Source organism: Ahaetulla prasina, chromosome 1, assembly GCF_028640845.1.
Source record: "Ahaetulla prasina isolate Xishuangbanna chromosome 1, ASM2864084v1, whole genome shotgun sequence".
Taxonomy (NCBI): Eukaryota; Metazoa; Chordata; class Lepidosauria; order Squamata; family Colubridae; genus Ahaetulla; species Ahaetulla prasina.
In genome coordinates this window covers 179,744,701-179,765,760 of record NC_080539.1, presented here as the reverse complement: position 1 = coordinate 179,765,760, position 21,060 = coordinate 179,744,701, and the positions used below count along the sequence as shown (strand labels likewise).

The 21,060-nt window shown below is 37.1% G+C and overlaps 1 protein-coding gene across 1 annotated transcript; it reads right to left on the bottom strand.

The window, feature by feature from the left end:
• Positions 1-1,441: 1,441 nt before the first annotated feature.
• LOC131197538 (cytochrome P450 2K6-like) lies at positions 1,442-19,903 on the bottom strand. Its single transcript, XM_058181771.1, has 10 exons — positions 19,787-19,903; positions 18,947-19,055; positions 17,693-17,854; positions 13,162-13,311; positions 10,767-10,927; positions 9,636-9,809; positions 7,191-7,335; positions 5,792-5,976; positions 3,366-3,507; positions 1,442-2,954 (listed from the first exon to the last, which is right to left on the bottom strand). The coding sequence occupies exons 1-10, from the start codon at positions 19,901-19,903 to the stop codon at positions 2,767-2,769; spliced, it is 1,533 nt and encodes a 510-aa protein (XP_058037754.1). The 3' UTR covers positions 1,442-2,766.
• Positions 19,904-21,060: the final 1,157 nt, after the last annotated feature.

Below are 21,060 nucleotides of genomic sequence, written 5' to 3'. Positions count from 1 at the left end.
TAAGATATAATCCTTTATATAAAAGTGTATATTCTTATTTCTACCTCTATTTCTAGTTTTTAATCAGGCCATCATTATATTAGAAAAAAGAAGAAAGAAAGAAAACAGTTCTATTCTATCCATCATCTTTTGTCCGTTTTTATACTTCAATTCTTATTTGTTTTTTTGACTTTCCTCCAATACTCCTCTTTTGGATCTTTGTCTCTGTCAACATCTGTATCTTCATTATTCCATCTAAATATTTTTCCCATATCTACCTTCTAAGTTGCCAGATCTCCAGGGTATCCACCCATACCCCTTTCTCCCTTTCAAAAACATCTTCCAGATTATCCAATTCCAGTTCCATTTTTATATCTCTCAAAAAAAAATTCTCATTCACTTGTTTTATTTGGTGATTTGTCCTATTTTTTCCTCCATTCTTTCCACCGCCTCCTCGCTTTCCTGGACTCTTTGATCTTCATTCTACTTTGTCACTTATACCTTGGATTAAGTCTTTTATCTCTCTGTGGTTCTTTGTCATGGTATCCCTAATGCTTTGAAACATCTACGCCATTTCTCTTGATATCTCACTTATTTCACCTTGAAAGAGCATCTTGTCTTAGTTTAATAAGTCCACTTTTAGTCAGGGCCACAAACAATATATTCAGTTCCAGTTTTGCTCATCAAAGAGTTCAATAGTCATAGCTCTTTACATCTCAGGGTTATTAATCAATTCCATTTAAATAGTCCAGGCAGTTTCCGCACAACAAAAGTCACTTTACTTTATTTAAATGTCTTCCTTATTTTCACAATAGTAAAGTAATTAATTATAGAACAGTTAGTATCACCACAATCCTTTAAAAAGGTGTTGCTTGTTTCTTCTGTCATAATTTTCCTAGATTTGTAGGGGTGTAGTATATTCCATTCACCAGTAGATGGCAGCATCAACAGAGATTTCAGTGTTGTTTCAAGCATGATACATTAAAACCCAAATTTAATTCAGTTTATAGAGACAAAATTAAATACTCGAATAAATTCAGATACATAGTTCCAGCATTTTATAATGCCTTTCCATAACAATGCTACCCAGTTTAAAATCCAATTTTCCTTGGTTAAAAGGTCTTTAGCTTTTCTCCTTTCAGTTCCTTTCATTCAAATCTAGTATTTTTCTCTCTATGGTTGTTCACCACTTTAAAAAAGATAACTCTAAGAGTCTCTTTTTCTGAACTTTCTTCTTTTTTCCTTTAAGCTTAGGGACTAATTTTTTTTTAAAATTTGAATTTATATCCCGCCCTTCTCCGAAGACTCAGGGCGGCTTACATTGTGTAAGGCAATAGTCTCATCCTATTTGTATATTTATATACAAAGTCAACTTATTGCCCCCCCAATAATCTGGGTCCTCATTCTACAAATGCAAAAAAAAGAGAATCTTCTCACCCAGCTCCAATAACTCTTCACTAACTCCGCTCCAGCACCAATCATAGGTGTTCCTTAGTTGCCCCAGCTTTGTGGCAGCCATGTTTAGGTTGCCTCTTCTCCTTGTCATGGCTGAGAGGGAAAGTAAAACCCCAGGTCAGGTAGGAGAGTTGCAACTCTCTGTGACCTTGCAGGGCACCCCTCTTTGCTTCACCTCCCCTATAGAGAGGCTTTGGCTCCTCTCAGAGCCCACCAATAGGGAGAATTTAGCACAGGAGCACAGAAACCCACTCCTCGTGTCTGATCTCACAGCGATGTCATCCAGAAGTTCTTGGAAAAGGCTCACTTTTTAGGTCTCACCAGACGATAACATTAAATAGAATGGACATAGAATCTATACAATCTAGCTCAGGGCTGTCATTGAGGGCCGCATCAGGGTTGTGTTTGCCCTTGAGGGGCCAAGGGGTGGGTGTGGTTGGGATGGGAATGGCCAGCCTGACATCACTCATCAAGGCTTTATTTTTCCGCTGGGATGGAAAAGGCTCTGTTTTTGCTGGCAGAGGGCTGCAAGAGGCTGTCGCAATTAAAAACATAGCCTGGGAGGGCTGCGTACAGCCCTCCTGACCACCATTTTCATTGGTAGAGGCACCATGGGCCAGTTCTTCATTGTTTCCAAGATGGTCCTGCGGGCCATATCTGAGCACTTCATGGGCCAGATCTGACCCACGGGCCTTGAGTTTGACACCCCTGATCTAGCTGGATAGGTAGACATACCCAAGAAGATGCAGTCCCTCAAATAAACTGGTTCTTGCTATCTAGGGCTTTAAAAGTGATAATCAGCACCCTGAATTTCCTCACAAAGAAATTCACACAGCAACAGTGCAGCAAGAAAGGGACTTCCAAACCTGTGTACTGCTGCATTTTGATCCAGTTAAATTTTCTAGGTGGTTTTCAAGGACAAGCTGGTGTAGGGTCAGGCATTGCAGTGATCCAAACAAGAACAAGTAGTGCATGAGTGACTATGAGCATGACCATTATATCTGGTTCAAAGAGGAAAACTTTCTGGAATGTTTCCCAGTATGTCAATGATCATTCAAGAACTGACATTCTGAGCATTTTACTCAGGAAGAAGGTAGTTTAATGTAGTTTTTGGAAGAAATCATTGGATCAGTTTGTTAATTGTTCTTTATGTAGTGATTGATACAATAACTAAGGACCAATTTAAATATATACTTTGTCTACTACTAATTTTAAGAACCACGTGTGCTACCTTTAATGTTGAAGAGAAGGAATAAAGGCTCTAAGAGAGACCAATACAGCTGAGCAATTGAGACTCATGAATGACTCACAAAAGTACAATTGAATGTACTTTTATGAATGTGATAGAGCACATAATGTGTAAGTCTTGGGAGGTGTCGTAAGCCCAACTGCACGAGTCATGTCCAGGTCTTCTGTTGATATTCCAGGAGCTGGTTGGAGGGTGAATCTCTGCAGAAGACTAGTAAAGAACATGAATATTTCTGTTTTGGCAAGGGTCTCACCTGGACATACTCTCCGGCCTGTAACAAGAAACAGATTTATTAGCTGTGTTAATAACGTTTTATTCCACCTTCTCATGATATATTGGTTTGAGAGTTCGCTATAAAATTGAGGCCTTGTGAACTAATCATAAAGAATAATAATTCCAACTCTGAAAGGCTGATGAGCTGCCACTATAATGGATCTCTGGTGTGTCAAGTATTGTGTCAAGAACAAATAAATTGATAAAATTGTTGTAATTATTATGATTGTGATTATGATTTATGACTATTTCTATATTTATAAGATAGCAGGGACTTGAAAACAAAATAAAACCTAAATGGTATTGTGGATTAACTCTTATACTATTAGCCACTCTGGAAGATTTTAATCAGGGAGAAACACTAAATATCATTTGATTCATTTTTAATTAAAAAAAATTAAATGGGTACCTGCAGAGAAAGGCATGAATGCATCTCTTTTGACAAATTTTCCTTCAGTGTTGAGAAAATGTTCAGGGTAGAATTCATGAGGTCTCTCCCATTGAGATTCATCATGCAGCACAGAAGTCAACAAGGGAATGATATGGGTGCCCTATAAAAAGAAAGCAATAGGTGATGTAGAAATCAAGATTGTGCATAACCCACCATGTTATTGTATAATCCTGAGATTTTCAATGTGGTTCACAGAGGCACTAATCTGCCCAGTCATGTAATCTGAATTGTAATCAGATCTTTGAACTGTTGAACTTCTTTGGGTCTTTGTTTCTACTTGCAACAATAAAATTGATTTTTTTAAAAAAAATATTTATTTAATTTGTTTATTTCATTTATTTATAAAATTTATTGGCTGGCTATCTTACCATAGGATAACTCTAGGTGGCTTATAGTTACATATACAATTAAAACATAAATAATTAAAATCAGACTTTAAAACCTAAGGACACATGGGTGGGGGCAGAATGCAGGGAGGTTGGATCTGTTATTAGTCAATCAACCACCTTCACCATGCTATTCCTCTGGCAACTGGCAGAGCCACATCTTTAGGCCCTTATGGAAAGATAGGAGGATTGGGGCCAAACTCGCATCGGGCGGGGCAAGATGTTCCAGAGGGCAGGAGCAACAGCAGAGAAGGCCTAGATCCCACCAGCTGGAATAATCAGGCTGATGGGACCACAGCAGGCCTCCTCTGCTGGATGGGTGGTATGGGCCAATCCCAGTGTCAACTCGCGAAGCCTTCCCAACCTGCTCTCGAGTTGCCATAGGCAGGGAGATGTGGAATCGAGCCTCGTAGCTGTATTGAGGAGTTTGCACCTCAGTCAAAACAAAGCACGTTCCAATTTGCAAACGTCAAAGCAGAGATCCACAGTGGTCGGAGAGAGTGACTTCTACAACCCGTGAAATTGGGGAATGTGACTGATGACACACTTTGGGGGATAGGGGAAACAGGCTCAGAGCCAAGATGTGAATTAAGTGAGGTCAGAGTTGGCTTCACTTGGTATGTACCAACATGACGCTTCTAATAAATAATTGGATTTCTTTTGAACTTCAGCATGTTTTAATTAGGGCATTGGTCAGAACCCTGACACCCAGTGGAGTGAGACAGTTCCTCAAGTAGCCTGTACCCATGCTATGAAGGACTTTAAAGGTGATCATCAACACCTTGAATTATACCGGGAAGCAGACTGGTAACCAATGCAGCTCACAGAGAGGACATTCTTGGGGCTCCCAAAACTACTCACGCTGCTGTACTCTGCACCAACTATAGCTTCTGAATGCTTTTCAAGGGTAGCCCCATGTAGAGTGCATTACAACAGTCCAACCATGAGATGACTGGGGACTAAATGACTGATCATAGGGAATCCTGATCCAGGGAAGGCCACAAATGGGGTACAACACAAAGTTGTACAAATGCTCTCCTAGCTGCAACTGTGACCTGTTTTTTCAGCAGGAGTCGCAAGTCCAGGAGAATCTCCAAGTTGTGAACAGGATCTTTCTGTTCACAACTTGGCAGTGCCACCCTATCCAGAATCAAAAATGACAAAGCCCTGGATCCTGGAGCCCTGCATACCCAAAGCCATTCATTTTTTCCAGGGTCAAAGCCTGTTGTCCCCCATTTAGTCCCTCACAGCCTTTAGGTACCACTCTTGGGTCACCAAGAGTGAAAATATAAACTTGGGTATCAACAGCATACTGTATATATGGGCTTTTTTGTTGGATTGCAAGCACAAAAATCTGCATTTGCTTCCTTAGTAGTAAATGCCACTGAGTTCCATAATTCTTAGTTTTAGGAAGATACATTCAGAACTTTTAAACTTCTTTAATCCATATACTCTTCATTCTCCCTGTGTTCCCATCTATGTATAGAGAATGAGGTATCTGCAATAGAAAGCTTTTTAATATATGGATGCTTTTCAAACATTAAGATTTCAGAGTCTTTATTCCTGTGCTTATCCTCCATGGATAAAGGAGTCTTTACACAGCGTAGTCTCACATTACACGTGGATGGCAAAAGGAAAAGGCTTCACTTTCAATATATATTCTCAGAAAATGTATTAGGGTGTATGAGAAACATCACTTAATTATTCTTAAGAAACACTTTTATTCCTATTTGATAATTACAGTAATATAAACTGATTTTTGGCTACCTAGACCAGCATAGCTTTCCCCACACAACATACATTTTACTGTAGCTGTACGCAAACTTGTACCTGCATAGAGTTTGAATACAATCAAATATGCCATATTATTATATTCCTAAAACTAATAGAGCCTGTGGCAATAGAGCTACGAAAGCTTTTGAAGATCCTTTATTGTTGTACTGTAATAAATGGATGTAACTAGCTAGGACTAGAAAGAGAACAATACAGATACATCACCTTCGGAATGAAATAGCCCTTAAAAGTAACATCCACTGTAGTTGCATGTGGCACATTTAAGGGAACAACATCAGCATATCTTTGAATTTCATGGACTACAGCATCTGTGTAAGGCATTTTTGTTCGGTGTTCGGCTCTTGGCTGAGCATATCCAACAACGTTTGTTATTTCTTCTTGGACTTTTTCTGAGGTAATAAACAATGACATCCAGTAAGATATCCTCAGTGTGTTAGATATGGTGCTAACTCTTGGAAATATTAAATTGTGATGATGTGTATAGTGGGCAGGATTTCTTCTGGAAACTGATGGTGTGTAGTAAATTCACTAGATGTGCCCTAACTGGAGTCTCTGCTGATTTGACCAGGCTATACATATTATAGATAATATAATAGTTGTAGATTGAGACCTTAGATGCTGACTTCTTGTACCATCATAGTTTTCCTGTGGAAGGAAGGAAGGGAGGGAGGGAGGGAGGGAGGGAGGGAGGGAGGAAGGAGATGGGAAGGAGAAGGAGAGAAGGGGGAGGGGAGAGAGAGAGATGGAGGGAGGGAGGTAGATGGGAATGAGAAGGAGAAGGAAGCTGGCCATGCCCATCCCGGCCACATACCCTGGCTCCCCAAGTTCAATCACAACTCTGATGCAGCCCTCAATGGAATCGGGTTTGATACCTCTGTTCTAGAGCTATAGCATAGTCCAGAGCACAGAGAAGGATGCAAACCCTCGAAAGGATGCAATTGTTTTAAGGTGCTGTAGCCAGGTGTTCCATTTGTGCTTATGCATGATGTCAGATCCCTATCGTGATACTGCCATTTCTGTGGGGAGGGGCCACTGGATCATTTACTCACTTATTATCCTCTTGCTGTTTCCTACATATCCTGTAATCCCTTAGTTTATAATCTAGCTCTGACACCTATCTGCCCTGCACTTTGATTTACCTTTGGGGAATGTATGGGGGTGGGGAGGGCCATCTGTTTTGCCTCAGTTCTGAAGCCTCCTGAAAGAAGTGTCTGGGAACAGTCCCTTATCTCCTTGTCTTCACAACATCTTCACACCTGTGGATTGGCTCATTCAACATCAGATTGAGAGGAGGAGTTTCTTACTCCTTTATCCTAACAGAATTGCCCGAAGGGACCTTAGAACCTGCTTTGCTTTTGTCTTGCAATCACTCCCTTTCAATAAAAGGTTCCTTTCAAAATGCTGCTGTCTCAAAAGTCCCTACTTTCTTGAATGGGGAGGACCTTACACATGATTCAGATCAGTCCACAAAATAGGAAATAGAATTATTTATCTTTTTTGCCCCCTTTATTCAGGCATTACCAAAGTTACTGTAACTAATATTGCCTACCTCAAAGCAAGATGTGCTAAAATAATGGAAGCTGACAAATTGTAAAGCACTTACTCTGAATTAAAGGGTACTTCATCATTAGAGTAAAGGCCCAAAATAAAGTGCTCATTATCGTATCCACACCAGCAACAAATAGACTCGTCACAGACTCTTCTAGATTTTTATGGTTGAAATATCCATTGTTTTGAGTCTTCCTTTCCTAGAATTAAAAGAAAGAACTGGTTTTAAAAGTGGTTCTAAAAGAGTGCACTCCAGGACACGTTGCAAAGACAAAGCAGCCTTATCTGGAATTTTTTTACAATTTGCTTTGTGAAAAGATGTAATAAAATGGCATGCATTAGAAGTATGCAAAGTTAAAGGCTAAAATAGTTCCCAACTCAGACCATTTTGAATTCATAATGTTTTGTAGTCTTAGTCTCTGCTAGGTTGAGATTTTTTACATGGGCAAAGAGTATGTTATAAACAGCTTGACAGGAGTAATGAATGCCAAATGCCTTGAAAAAAAGGTTAATGTAACCAATTTTTTTAAAAAACTCACACTGGAGTTTTTTAAAAACTACCAACTATTTATTTGTTTCCTTCTTTTAGGGAAAATGGTTGAAAAGGTGTTGCCAGTGCTGCTTCAAATATATTTACAAGAAGCTGATTGAAAAAATTCCAATACATGTTCAGGAAAAATAGGAGACTGAATCAATCAAAACTCTTATTGCAAGAGTTACATGAAGAGTGTATTTTTTTTCTAATTCTCCTTAATAGAATTTTTGGAATGTTTTCTCTTTGTTTCCAAAATGGTGCTGTGGTTGTTTATATAGAGGATAATATTTCTTTGGTACCTCTCTTTCTTCTTGGCTGTACTCAGATCCAATTCATTTTTTATTTATTTATTTATTTATTTTTGTCACACAATATATATAAGCATAAGAATGAAATAACAATATATAAGCATATATAAACATAAGTATATAATAACTATATTAATTGGATATAATGAAAGGAAACAATAGGACAGGAATGGTAGGCATGCTTGTGCTCTTCTGCACGCCCCTTACAGATCTCTTAGGAATGGGGTGAGGTCAATATTAGACAGTTTTTGGTTAAAGCTTTGGGGGTTTTGGGAAGAGACCACAAAGTCAGGTAGTGTATTCCAAGTATTAACAACTCTGTTACTGAAGTCATATTTTCTGCAATCAAGATTGGAGCGGTTAACATTAAGCTTAAATCTATTGTGTGCTCGTGTGTTGTTGTGATTGAAGCTGAAGTAGTCTTCAACAGGAAGGACATTGTAATAGATGATTCTATGAGTTAAATTCAGGTCATGTTGAAGGCAGTGGAGTTTTAAATTTTCTAAACCCAGGATTTCAAGTCTGGTGGCATAAGGTATTCAGAGTAGTGGAGAACTCTTCTTGTAAAATATTTCTAGACACATTCAATTGTATTGATGTCTGAAATGTGGTATAGGTTCCAGACAGGCGAGCTGTATTCAAAACTTGGTCTAGCAAATGTTTTATATGCTCTGGTTAATAGTGTAGTGTAAAAGAAGCTATTCAGTTTTGAAGTTAATCTCATTCTATTCTAATGCTATTTAATGTCTGTGTGAAGCTTTATAAATAATTATCTACATGAAAGTTATTACCTAGGAGGTTACACTTCCACACACATTTTTTATTTTTTATTACCTTCAATTTTATAACCATCATTGGAAAAGATTCATTCCATTCCTTCGCTCTCAAGTAAGTGAGTGAGTGAGTGAATCGGTCAGTTTGGTGAATGACTGAATGACTATCACTTTCTATATCTGGATTGTATGCAGTGGTGGAATTCAATTTTTCTTACTACTCGTTCTGTGGGCATGGCTTGGTGGGCATTGCGTGGCTTGGTGGGTGTGGTTTGGTTTGGTGGGCGCAGCAGGGGAAGGCTACTGCAAAATCCCCATTCCCTCCCCACTCCTGGGGGAAGGATACTGCAAAATCCCCTTTCCCTCCCCACTCCTGGGGCCAGCCAGAGCTGGTATTTGCCGGTTCTCTGAACTACTCAAAATTTCCACTACCGCTTCTCCAGAACCTGCGAAAACCTGCTGAATTTCACCTCTGATTGTACATTATGTATATATGTAAATAAATCATTACACAAGGTATGTGTAACTGTAAGTAGAGAACCAGTTTGGTGTAGTGGTTAAGGCAGCAGGTAAAAAGCAGGAAATTGTGAGTTCTAGACTATTATTATCCTGGGGTCATCAAGTACTAAGAAGATTAGGCTAAGTGGTAATTGGTAACTGCAGTAGTCCTGGTTATTGACCATAATACAAACTTTTCAAAATTAGAGTGCTAAAAATCAGGGGAAATGAATGATTGCTCAATTTTTGGAGACCACTGCCAATTTGCTAAGTTTGTTGTCTTCTATAATAAATATTCTTGTCAACTGCATTTGTTTCCGTTTACAAATTCATTTCTGCAATTCAATGGAAAACTTCCAGCTGCCATTTCTAGCACATTTCATTACCTGTTGCTGTTGTATGAGATATGAATCAATAAAGTTTCTTGCGTCATTTTCATCCAGATTGTTGAAACATTGGATGAAGTTTTCATTGATGAAAGCATACAATTCCTTTCTGTTATTCAGGACTTTCTTACGAGTGGCAAAAAAATAGCCAAGCATAGGAAATATGTTATATAGCTGAAACATATAAAAAAAGAAGTCACATATCTAGAATATAGATTCTGATAGGCCTACCAAATGATGTCTGCTCATATATTACAATAGAAAACATAATAATACAAACCAATTACAATGTAGATATGGGCTTTTTAATTTCTTTGGTGGAGAATTTTGGAAGGCCTGCCATAGATGTATGTAGCCATGATTGTGCAGCAGTTAGAATGCAGTTTTGCAATCTAACTCTGCACATAGCCTGGAGTTCGATTCTGACAGCCTTCAAGGTAGACTTAGCCTTCCATCCTTCTGAGGTCACTAAAATAAGGACTCAGATTGTTGGAGGCAATGTGCTTGATATTGTAAACTGCCCAGAATGTTCTAGCACACTATGCAATGTTCAAGCACTATGAATGTTCAAGCACTATGAATGCACACTATGAATGTTCAAGCACTATGGAGTGGTATATAAGTATATACCTCTAGCTAATATTGTATTGTTCTCATTAACTTATATATTTTTCATCCATTTGTTCTTATTATTTTCCAGTAAGTTGATTGGGAAATAGAACCAAAGTTGCACCAGGTAGTAGAACCAAAGTTTCCACTGCAAGTAGGATGTACTATCCATACATTTGACATGCCTCCATACATACTTGTATACTCAATGAAAGAATGATGGGAAGACAGTACCATTTTTTTTAAAAAAAATTGAATCGTCATAAAAGTTTTCAATATTACTCATTAGATTTTGGATTTTGCAGTGAATCCTGAATAATTCACCCTGCCTTTCCTATACAATAAATTTGCTGTTAATACTTTACAAATTAATAATCATTACCTGCATTGTAGGGCTACCTGAAAACCTGCAGCAGTTTGTTAAAACTTTTAAATGTTTTTGCAGTGAATCCTGAATAAAGCACACTACCTTTCTTATACAATAAATGAGCTGTTAATACTTTTCAAATGAATGTTATTTACCTGCATTGGAGTGCTTCCCAAAAGCCTGTTATTTTCTGTTGCCAAAGTCAATAATTTAATAAATTTTGGATCTTCATAGTCATATCGCTTCCCAAGTAAAATGGATACTATGATATTGCCAACAGCTGCAGTTATAATTCCTTTGAATTCAAATGGTTTTCCTAGACATCAAATGTGGAATTTCATCAAAATATAATAAAAATAAAATTAGCATAAGTATTAACTTTATATTTCATTGGCTTGATTCTAGCATCAATCTAGAGTTCAGGGTCTTATAAATTTGTTGATGTGCATAGATAAAGAGGTGAATCTCCAATTACATCACTCTTTAGGGTGGAAACCCCTAAGTTTAGTGTAGCAAGAATTGGTACATTCCAATGACTCTCTGCCTAACTACCTTCCTCTGACTGATGAAGCTGCCTGGATGGGCAGTGAAACGTCTCTCAAACTAACAAAAAAAATAGTACAGTTACAATGATTCAACCTTCAGACAATTGCAGGCAACTTTCAGACAAAGTTTTAAATGATGTAAAAGACCAGATGAATTTGGAATATTATGACTTTTGTTAAGGTTTTTTGAAAAACTGAGAAAACAAAACAATACTTTTGTGAGAATACAAATTGTTTAATTGAAAACAGTTAAAGACTGAATCCTGAGACTCTGTGGACATAGAAATAAGAAACTAATGTTTCAAGAAGGAAAAAGAAAAGAGAAGAAAGAGGGGATAGAAATCCTACATAATGAAGAAATGCTGGAAAATGAAAAAATGGAAGATTATAAAACAGAGATGATAGAGTGGAAGTACAAATGACAAACAAAAAATTAAAACAGCAAGGGTTTAGTTTTAAATTTACAAAAGAGGATTTCTAAAATCTTGAAAAATATTTTAGACGGGAGAAAGATTAAATTGAGATTCAGTCCTATGATAACAACTTTATTTAAAAACTAAGAATCTTAGAAGAAAAAGAAAAGAATATTGACTTGTTTTGTTTGAATATTGACTTGTTTAGTTGACTTGTTTGATCAGGGTTAAAAACAATATTTTTATAAACTTCTGAAATTCAGAAGTATTGTGTCTCCAGCCCCTGAACCTGGCCCCATGCCTGAAAGTGACTCCGAAAGTGAGGGGGAAGGGCCGGTAAGGCTTACCTCGGGAGCACCAATTCCTTTGGCTCAGCTCCAGGAGCCAGAACCAGACCAGTTGGAGGACGTAATGAGGCCGTCATCCCCTGATTCCTCTCTTCCCCAGGCTACGCCTTCAGACCCAGCTGATAATAATAATAATCAAGCTTGGCTTGACCCGCGCTTCAGAAGATTAGAGAGGCGTCATCATCAAAAGGAAGGGTGGGGCAGGAGCCCCACCCCACAGGATATATAAGAAGCTTTGGGACTACTTTCACTCCACGGGAAGCAAAAGTTTAGCTGAACCATTTCAAAAAGAGCTGAAAGTCTTCCTACATGAGTCATTTGTTTGAACTTTGGCAGGCAGCTGTGATTTCTCTGCCAGGACTGATAAGAGCCGTGAATCCACTGGCTGAAGGCCAGCTCGTGGGTCTGAAGTGGGGAAAGAGACAGAACAATCTGGCTGATATTTGGACAGAAATCACAATGAGTTTTGAATTTGTGAATGGATAAGAAAGGGCATGTTAAGGGAAGAAGTGAACCAGTGTGCACTCTTACAGGGCAGGGGTGTCAAACTCAAGACCCAGGGGCCAAATTCGGCCCACAAGGTACTTAGATCTGGCCTGTGGGGCTGCCCTGGAAACAGCAAAGGACCAGCACATGGTGCCTCTGCCAGCAAAAATGGAGCTTGGAAGGCCACATGTGGCCCTCGCGAGCTCTGCTTTACTGGCAAAGGGTTGCAGTAGGCCGTTGCAGCCAAAAATGGAACTCAGGAGCCTGTTTTCACTGGCAGAGTGTTCAGGCCGCCACAGGCATCCCTGACATGAGTGATGTCCAGCTGGCCATGTCCACACACACACACACACACACACACAGCCCTAAGGTCAAACACAATCCTGATGCAGCCTTCAATGAAATTGAGTTTGACACTCTTGCTACAGGGAGTAGGAAGCTATTAATTTTGCTGTAATTGTTGCAAGGAAGATCAGGAGTCACTTCTTTCAATATTCTTTTCTTTTTTCTATCTCTTTTCTTTTTCTTCTCTGCTCGCTCATTCTCTCCTCTCACTCTCTTTGCGCTTTCTTCTATTTTCTATTTTTTTTCCTGATTTGAGTTTTTATTATCTTTTAGCATTGTAAAAACTGTTGAATAAAAACTATTTAAAAAGAGCTACGGTTTGGAAGTTTGGAGTATGTCATGCAGGAACCTCAACCCCTTCAAGATAACATAAGATAGATAAGTTCTTGAGCCCCAGAAGAAACACCAGCTCACCTTTATAAGATTCAAACTTCTTTACCAGGAAACTGCACTCTTCAGCTATTCTGCTTTCCATAGACCTCTTACCCATCCCATAGTCCCGTAAGGTGGTTAACATAAATCGCCTCATCACTCTCCAGTTCTCACCATGGGAAAAAACTATTCCTGAAAAACAAAAGTATGCAAAATTTCAATTGATGGTGAAGAAATGCACTTCCTACCATCATCCCTCTGGATCTTCCAAAACCCAAGGAACATTTTTTAAATACTTAGCTAATTTCCAAGTCTTGTTGCCTTAGAGTTTGCCTAAATCAGTATTTCTCAACCTTGGCAATGTTAAACTATATGGACTTCCTCTCCCAGAATTCCCCATCCAATTCTGTGAAATGAAATCTATACATCCAAAAGTTGGCTTGTTTAGAAAACACTGATCTAAATCATGCATGGCAAAAAGATAAATAACTCTGCCACCAAAATATCCTAATAATCATTAGAGGAAGATTTTGAGGAAGAAATCCACTTAACAGAGTGATCACAGAGACCTGGCTAGTCAATTCAGAGAACTAGCTAGTCACTTTTTAAAGAAAATATATAAAGATATAAAGATATAAAGAAAATATATAAAGAAATATTTAAATATTTAAAGAAAAATATTTAAAGAAATATATCTTTTAAAAACCAACCCCATGTGTATATTCATTCCACAATATAATGTTTATTCAATTGTTTATTCTATTGAATATACAATATCATTCCAGAATATCTAACAAACAGCACTAAATCTTAGCAGAGCCATATTTCCCTTTGTTTTTTGTAATTAGTGCTTGTAAGAAATATGGATTGGGGTCACATTCAACTCAACATTTGAGAAACTTAACTAAGAGCTCTAAAGTGGCTGTCCTTGATCCAAGCAGCCTCCATATTAGAGTACTGAATGCTCCCTTGCAGATAATTAATACAAGCTGATTCTTTGGTTCTCATTTAGGTGTTTTCATCTTAGAATCTCTCAATCCTTTAGACCTTCCGCCGCGAGCTGAAGACATACCTATTTTTCCACGCAGGACAGGCATAGAATTTTTAGATTTTATTATTGGGTTTTTAATTTTAATTGGGTTTTATGGTTTTAAATGTATCTTAATTTGGGACCAAATTTGAATAAGTTTTTTTTTTAAATTTTATTATTAAACTTTATTAAACTTTTTTACATTAAAAGCATAAAAAAAAGGGAAAAAAAGGCTTATATCATTTAACAGCTTATTTGTGGTGTTTTTCATCTAATAATAATCCATGCAATAATGACAAACATTAAATTATACATATTTGTGTTCTTATTTTATCTATTGATTATGTTTAGTAACTAAATATTCCTATCTCCTTTCCATCCATCCATACCACCGTTCCCATATACCATAAAATACTGATGTCTCCTTATCCTTCAGACTCAAAGTTAGTTTGTCCATTTCTGCGCAATTCATAATCTTTTGTACAATAAGTCTCTCTGTGGGCACACATGGCTGTTTCCAACATTGAGCGAAGGCCATCCTAGCAGCAGTTAATATATGTAGTATTAAATATTTTATACTCTTCACGTATTTTTTTTTAAAGATCCCCAATAAAAAAAGTTCGGGTTCTAGATCCAATTGTTCATTCGTGATTTCTTGTAGCCACTTTTTAATTTTTAACCAATATTTACGTGCTTGGGCAAGACCACCACATATGGTAATATGTTCCTCTTTTTTTTTTACATTTCCAGCATATGGGAGACATTTTGGGATACATTTTCGCTAATCTCGAAGGGGGCAGGTGCCACCTATAGAACATTTTATATGCATTTTCTTTGTATGCTGCTGATTTGGTTAGTTTATAATTTCTGTTCCATATTTTCTCCCAATCTGATAAATTTATATTATGTCCAATATTTTGACCCCATGCGATCATACATCCTTTCACTACTTCTTCTTCCAATTCTACTTCTAGCAAATATTTATAAATTTGGGTAATATTTTTTTTGTCTGGCCCTAGTAAAATTTTATCTAATTGCTGTGGTTTAAGATATATTCCATATTCTTTTATATCTTGTTTGTATCGATTTTGTAACTGAAGATAGGCCCACCAGTCAACCCGTAGTCCTTGTTCTTGGAGGTCCTGTAGTGTTTTTAATTTTCCATGAATATCTAATAGATCTTTATATTTTAGCATTTTATTCAAATCTAAATTATTTGGGTGAATCATTGCTTCCATTGTGGATAGCCAGATTGGGATTTTTATATAGTGTTTCTTTTTAACTTTGATCCAATTGTTTATTAGGGAATCTCTAATCAAATGTCTGTGGAAATACTTTTGTTTCATATGGCCTGTTTCCCACAGAAAGGCATGCCACCCTCTCTGTAGGTCGTGGCCTTCTATAGTTAGTATTCTTTTATTCTTTAAATTGATCCAGTCTTTTAACCAAACTAGTGTTGCTGCACTATAATATAATTCCCAATTTGGTAATCCGAATCCTCCTCTGCTCTTCATATCTTGTAAATATTTCATTTTTATTCTAGGTTTTTTCCCCTGCCAAATAAATTTTCCAATTGTTTTATTAAGGTCATTAAAAAAGGTCTTTTCTAATTTGACTGGAACAGTCTGAAACAAATATAGGAATTTTGGTAGTATAGACATCTTTCGGCTGCTATTCTTCCTAATAGTGACAGCTGCATCTTCTTCCACAATTCTAAATCTTTTTTTGTTTCTTGTAATAATTTGTTGTAATTATTCTCCTTTATTGCTTTGCAATGTGCTGACAACCATATCCCTAAGTATTTGATTTTTCTTGTTGTTTGAAGTCCAAGTGATCTTTCCAGTTCTATTGTTTGTGGTTCTGTTAAATTTTTTGGTAGAAGTTTTGTTTTCTGTCTATTAATTTTCAGCCCTGCTACAGTTCCATATCTTTCTAATTCCTTAATTAGTGCTTGTCCTCTCTCTAGTGGTTCTTCAATGATAAAAGCCAAATCATCTGCAAATGCTTGCAGTTTATATTCTTCACTTCTGATTTTCAATCCTTTTATTTCTGGATTTTGTCTAATTCGTTCTAGTAATACTTCTAATGAAAGTATGAAGAGCAGAGGGGATAGGGGGCAGCCTTGTCGAACTCCTTTTTCTATATTTAAAGTTTGGGTATTTTCTCCATTGATTATAATTTTTGCTTTTTGTATCGAATATATTGCTGTTATAATATTCTCAAATTTGGTGCCAAAATTCATATCATATACTTGTTGAATCATAAATTGCCAATTGAGATTGTCAAATGCTTTTTGGGCGTCCAAGAAAACAAGGGCTACCTGTTTCTCTGGGTGAGCTTCATAGTATTCCAAACTATCCATAATTATTCTTAAATTGTTTCTAATTTTGTCTGTCTGGAAGGAATCCATTTTGGTCTGAGTGTATATAATCATTCAAAATTTTCTTTAATCTATTGGCGATAATAGTAGCAAATATTTTATAATCTACATTTAACAGAGAGATTGGTCTATAATTTTGTATCAGCCTAGGATCCGTATCCTCCTTCGGGATTAGCGAAATTAGTGTTTCCCTCCATGTATCCGGCATTTTAGCTGATGTTAATACCTCATTAAATAAATCAACCATTATTGGTCCTATTTGTTCTTCTATTGTCTTATAGAATTCTGCTGGAAAACCATCAGGGCCTGGTGTTTTACTACTTTTCTGGGATCTAATTGCTTGATTTAATTCCATCATAGTTATATCCTTAGTCAGCATTTCTTTCAGTTCATCTTTTATTTCTCGAGTTCTTTTTTCCCTTAGATAGTTCCTAATTTGCTCCTCATCTATTTTTTCTTTCTTATAGAGATCTTCAAAATATTTATGTGCAATCTCTTTTTTCTTTTCTATTTTATATTGGTTTTCTCCGTTTTCATCTTGTAATTGGTAGATGGTTCTTTTCTCTCTCTTTTTTTTGAGTTTATAAGAGAGCCATCTTCCTGGTTTATTTGCTTGTTCAAAGTGTATTTGTTTGGTTGCTTTCAGATTTCTGACCAGTTCTTCTTGCTCAACTAAATTGAGTTTGTGTTTATAGAGAATCAGTTGTTCTTGTAGTTGAGAATTTAATGGGTTATTCTGTAGGTTAGTCTCTAATTTTTTAATTGTTTGAAGTATATTATTTTGTTGGGCATTGAATAAGTTTTTTAATTATTGTTTTACTTGTATTGTGTCTATTTATTGTCGTTTTACTTGGCTGTTAACCGCCCTGAGTCCTTCAGGAGAAGGGCGGTATACAAATTAAATTATTATTGTTGTTGTTGTTATTAATCTCTGATTGGAATCTTCATTGTACTACAAAGCATTCTAAATTCTTTCTTAAGAATACAGCAGAACCATTGAGGTCACTTTCTGTGTTATGAATACCAGTCCCACACTTTGTCCATTTTCCCAATGTCAGTTAGTTCTAATTTGCATTGCTTCTGTGATATCTTTGGTACAAAGTCTCTATTGTACAATGATCATATGTTTGCAAATTGTATTGACACGAAATGAAGGTCCTCACCAAAACCCTTTGAAATCTCATCAAATATGGGGAAAGGGGCCCTCTCAGCAAACACATCAGCCTTATCCACCAGAGCTTCCTTTACAGTCTCATATCCTGTTAGCACCACTATTTTCTGGAGTCCCAGTTGGATTTTGAATATGGGTCCATACTGTTTTGATAGGTTGGATTGTTGTTTTTTTCCTTTTGTGTAAAGACAGATGCAAAAAATGAGTTAATCTGCTTTCTCCCTGTTGCTTGTCACCTTCTTACAGTAGATACACAGGCGCTCTCATGCTTTACAGCAGGGGTGTCAAACTCGATTTCATGGAGGGCCACATCAGGATTGCGTTTGACCTTGGGGAGCTGGGGTAGGCATGGCCAGGGTGGGTGTTGCTAGCTCAGCATCACTCATATCGGGGACACCTGTTGAGGCCCAAGTGCTCTGCCAGAGAAAACAAGGTACAAACCTCTGTTTTCAGCTGCAACAGCCTCCTGCAACCCTCTGCCAGTGAAATGGAGCTTGGGGGTGGGGGCGCACGCAGCCTTCCCAAGCTCCATTTTCTCTGGCAGAGGCACTGTAGGCCAGTCCTTCACTGTTTCCAGGGAGGCCCCACAGGCCAGATCTAAGCACCAAGCAGGCCGGATCCAGCCCCCAGGCCTTGAATTTGACATCCGTCCTCTACAGTATGTGTGACGATACATTTTCATATAAACTTCTGAGTTATCTAGTAACAATTCAGTTTTACTTCTTATATGTTTAGAGGCTACTTGGTTTATCCAAAACAGATCCCTTGGCCTACACAAGAGATTGCAGATTGTGTATCTGCTGAGAAAAAGATATATGTGGAACTCATTGGTGGTCCAACTTAATTGCTCTCCATAGATTTAGACTTCAATTTACCACAGTATTATTAGAGGTGGGAAAGTAGAGGAAATTGTCCAGTTACAGAAATCTATGTAATGGCCTCTGGGCCATGCATGAACTCCATAAATATTCCTTAACATAAAAATAGTGGATGACTGCAATTCTTTGCTTTTTTGGAAATACATCTACTTGCCAAAAAGATTATCAAGAAATTGATAGACACAAGTTTCCTATCATTGATCTAGGTGATATCTGGAGAGAATGGCATGAGCCATTCGGTTTAATAAGAGCATTCCATTCTTCTCCCACTTCTCTTTGGTCGGAGCAAGCTTTCATTTCCATGGCTTACAAAAGTTACAGAATGCTGCAATTTTGCCCTTCAATGAAAAGGATAAAAAAATAATTACCTCTAACATTGTCTGGTAAGGTTTCTTCAGATCCATTATGTGGAGGTTTCCAAAAACAGGCAAAGGCCTGGGTCCTGGTGGAAAATCTTTGGAGCTCTTCTTCCAGGGGCTGCCCATTTTGAAAAGGAGCATAATGATAAGTGTAGACAGGAACAATATTGAAATAGGAACCATCCAACCCATTTCTTTTTAATAGGCGAGTTCTTTAGCGACTCTAATGGAACATTTGCAACACAATTTGATCAGAGACAGTGTCTGCCAACTGAAAAGCTCCAACGACAGAGGATTAAACTCCTGAGTTATCTAGTAACAATTCAGTTTTACTTCTTATATGTTTAGAGGCTACTTGGTTTATCCAAAACAGATCCCTTGGCCTACACAAGAGATTGCAGATTGTGTATCTGCTGAGAAAAGATATATATGAACTCATTGGTGGTCCAACTTAATTGCTCTCCATAGATTTAGACTTCAATTTACCACAGTATTATTAGAGGTGGGAAAGTAGAGAAATTGTCCAGTTACAGAAATCTATGTAATGGCCTCTGGGCCATGCATGAACTCCATAAATATTCCTTAACATAAAAATAGTGGATGACTGCAATTCTTTGCTTTTTTGGAAATACATCTACTTGCCAAAAAGATTATCAAGATAATTTGATATAGAATAGAATAGAATAGAATTTTATTGGCCAAGTGTGATTGGACACACAAGGAATTTGTCTTGGTGCATATGCTCTCAGTGTACATAAAAGAAAAGATACGTTCATCAAGGTACAACATTTACAACACAATTGATGATCAATATATCAATATAAATCATAAGGATAAAAAAATAATTACCTCTAACATTGTCTGATAAGGTTTCTTCAGATCCATTATGTGGAGGTTTCCAATAACAGGCAAAGGCCTGGGTCCTGGTGGAAAATCTTTGGAGCTCTTCTTCCAGGGGCTGCCCATTTTGAAAAGGAGCATAATCATAAGTGTAGAAAGGAACAATATTGAAATAGGAACCATCCAACCCATTTCTTTTTAATAGGCGAGTTCTTTAGCGACTCTAATGGAACATTTGCAACACAATTTGATCAGAGACAGTGTCTGGCAACTGAAAAGCTCCAACGACAGAGGATTAAACTTCTGAGTTATCTAGTAACAATTCAGTTTTACTTCTTATATGTTTAGAGGCTACTTGGTTTATCCAAAACAGATCCCTTGGCCTACACAAGAGATTGCAGATTGTGTATCTGCTGAGAAAAAGATATATGTGGAACTCATTGGTGGTCCAACTTAATTGCTCTCCATAGATTTAGACTTCAATTTACCACAGTATTATTAGAGGTGGGAAAGTAGAGGAAATTGTCCAGTTACAGAAATCTATGTAATGGCCTCTGGGCCATGCATGAACTCCATAAATATTCCTTAACATAAAAATAGTGGATGACTGCAATTCTTTGCTTTTTTGGAAATACATCTACTTGCCAAAAAGATTATCAAGATAATTTGATATAGAATAGAATAGAATAGAATTTTATTGGCCAAGTGTGATTGGACACACAAGGAATTTGTCTTGGTGCATATGCTCTCAGTGTACATAAAAGAAAAGATACGTTCATCAAGGTACAACATTTACAACACAATTGATGATCAATATATCAATATAAATCATAAGGATTGCCAGCAACAAGTTATAGTCATACATATAAAGAAACATGCTGAATGTTGGGGAACACTATCCATTTTTTTTTACTTTCCCTGAAACACTTTTAAAATGTGCCTACCCTTGAATTTTTCTCAACTCCAGTTGGCCATTTAATATTAATTTATTGTTGCATTTTATGTACTTTTGCTTTGTTGCATTTTATTCTATATTTAATATTTTTTTAAAAAAAAATCAAACTGGGATGCATTACATCATAGGCAATGTATAAATATTTTAAATTGGCATTAATACAATTTTGCTGGTATTGGGAGACTTTTGGATACATTCTCCCATAACAACAGAATAAACTATTTATACTACTTTTACTGCTTATTTTGATGAGAGTAGTACTGTTTTATCATTCTGCAAAAATCCTGCTTTCATCATTTAAATCTATGGGCAATTCATCACACCCCTC

What these genes read in the sequence shown, in the direction of transcription:
- LOC131197538 (XM_058181771.1), bottom strand. Translation starts at nt 19,903, where the DNA reads ATGGGCAGCCCCTGGAAGAAGAGCTCCAAAGATTTTCCACCAGGACCC. An exon ending in CTTACCAGACAATGTTAGAG is followed by an intron (nt 17,855 to 18,946) that starts GTAATTATTTTT and finishes AACAATCCAACC; the next exon opens with TATCAAAACAGTATGGACCC. An exon ending in GAAGTTTGAATCTTATAAAG is followed by an intron (nt 10,928 to 13,161) that starts GTGAGCTGGTGT and finishes TTTGATGTCTAG; the next exon opens with GAAAACCATTTGAATTCAAA.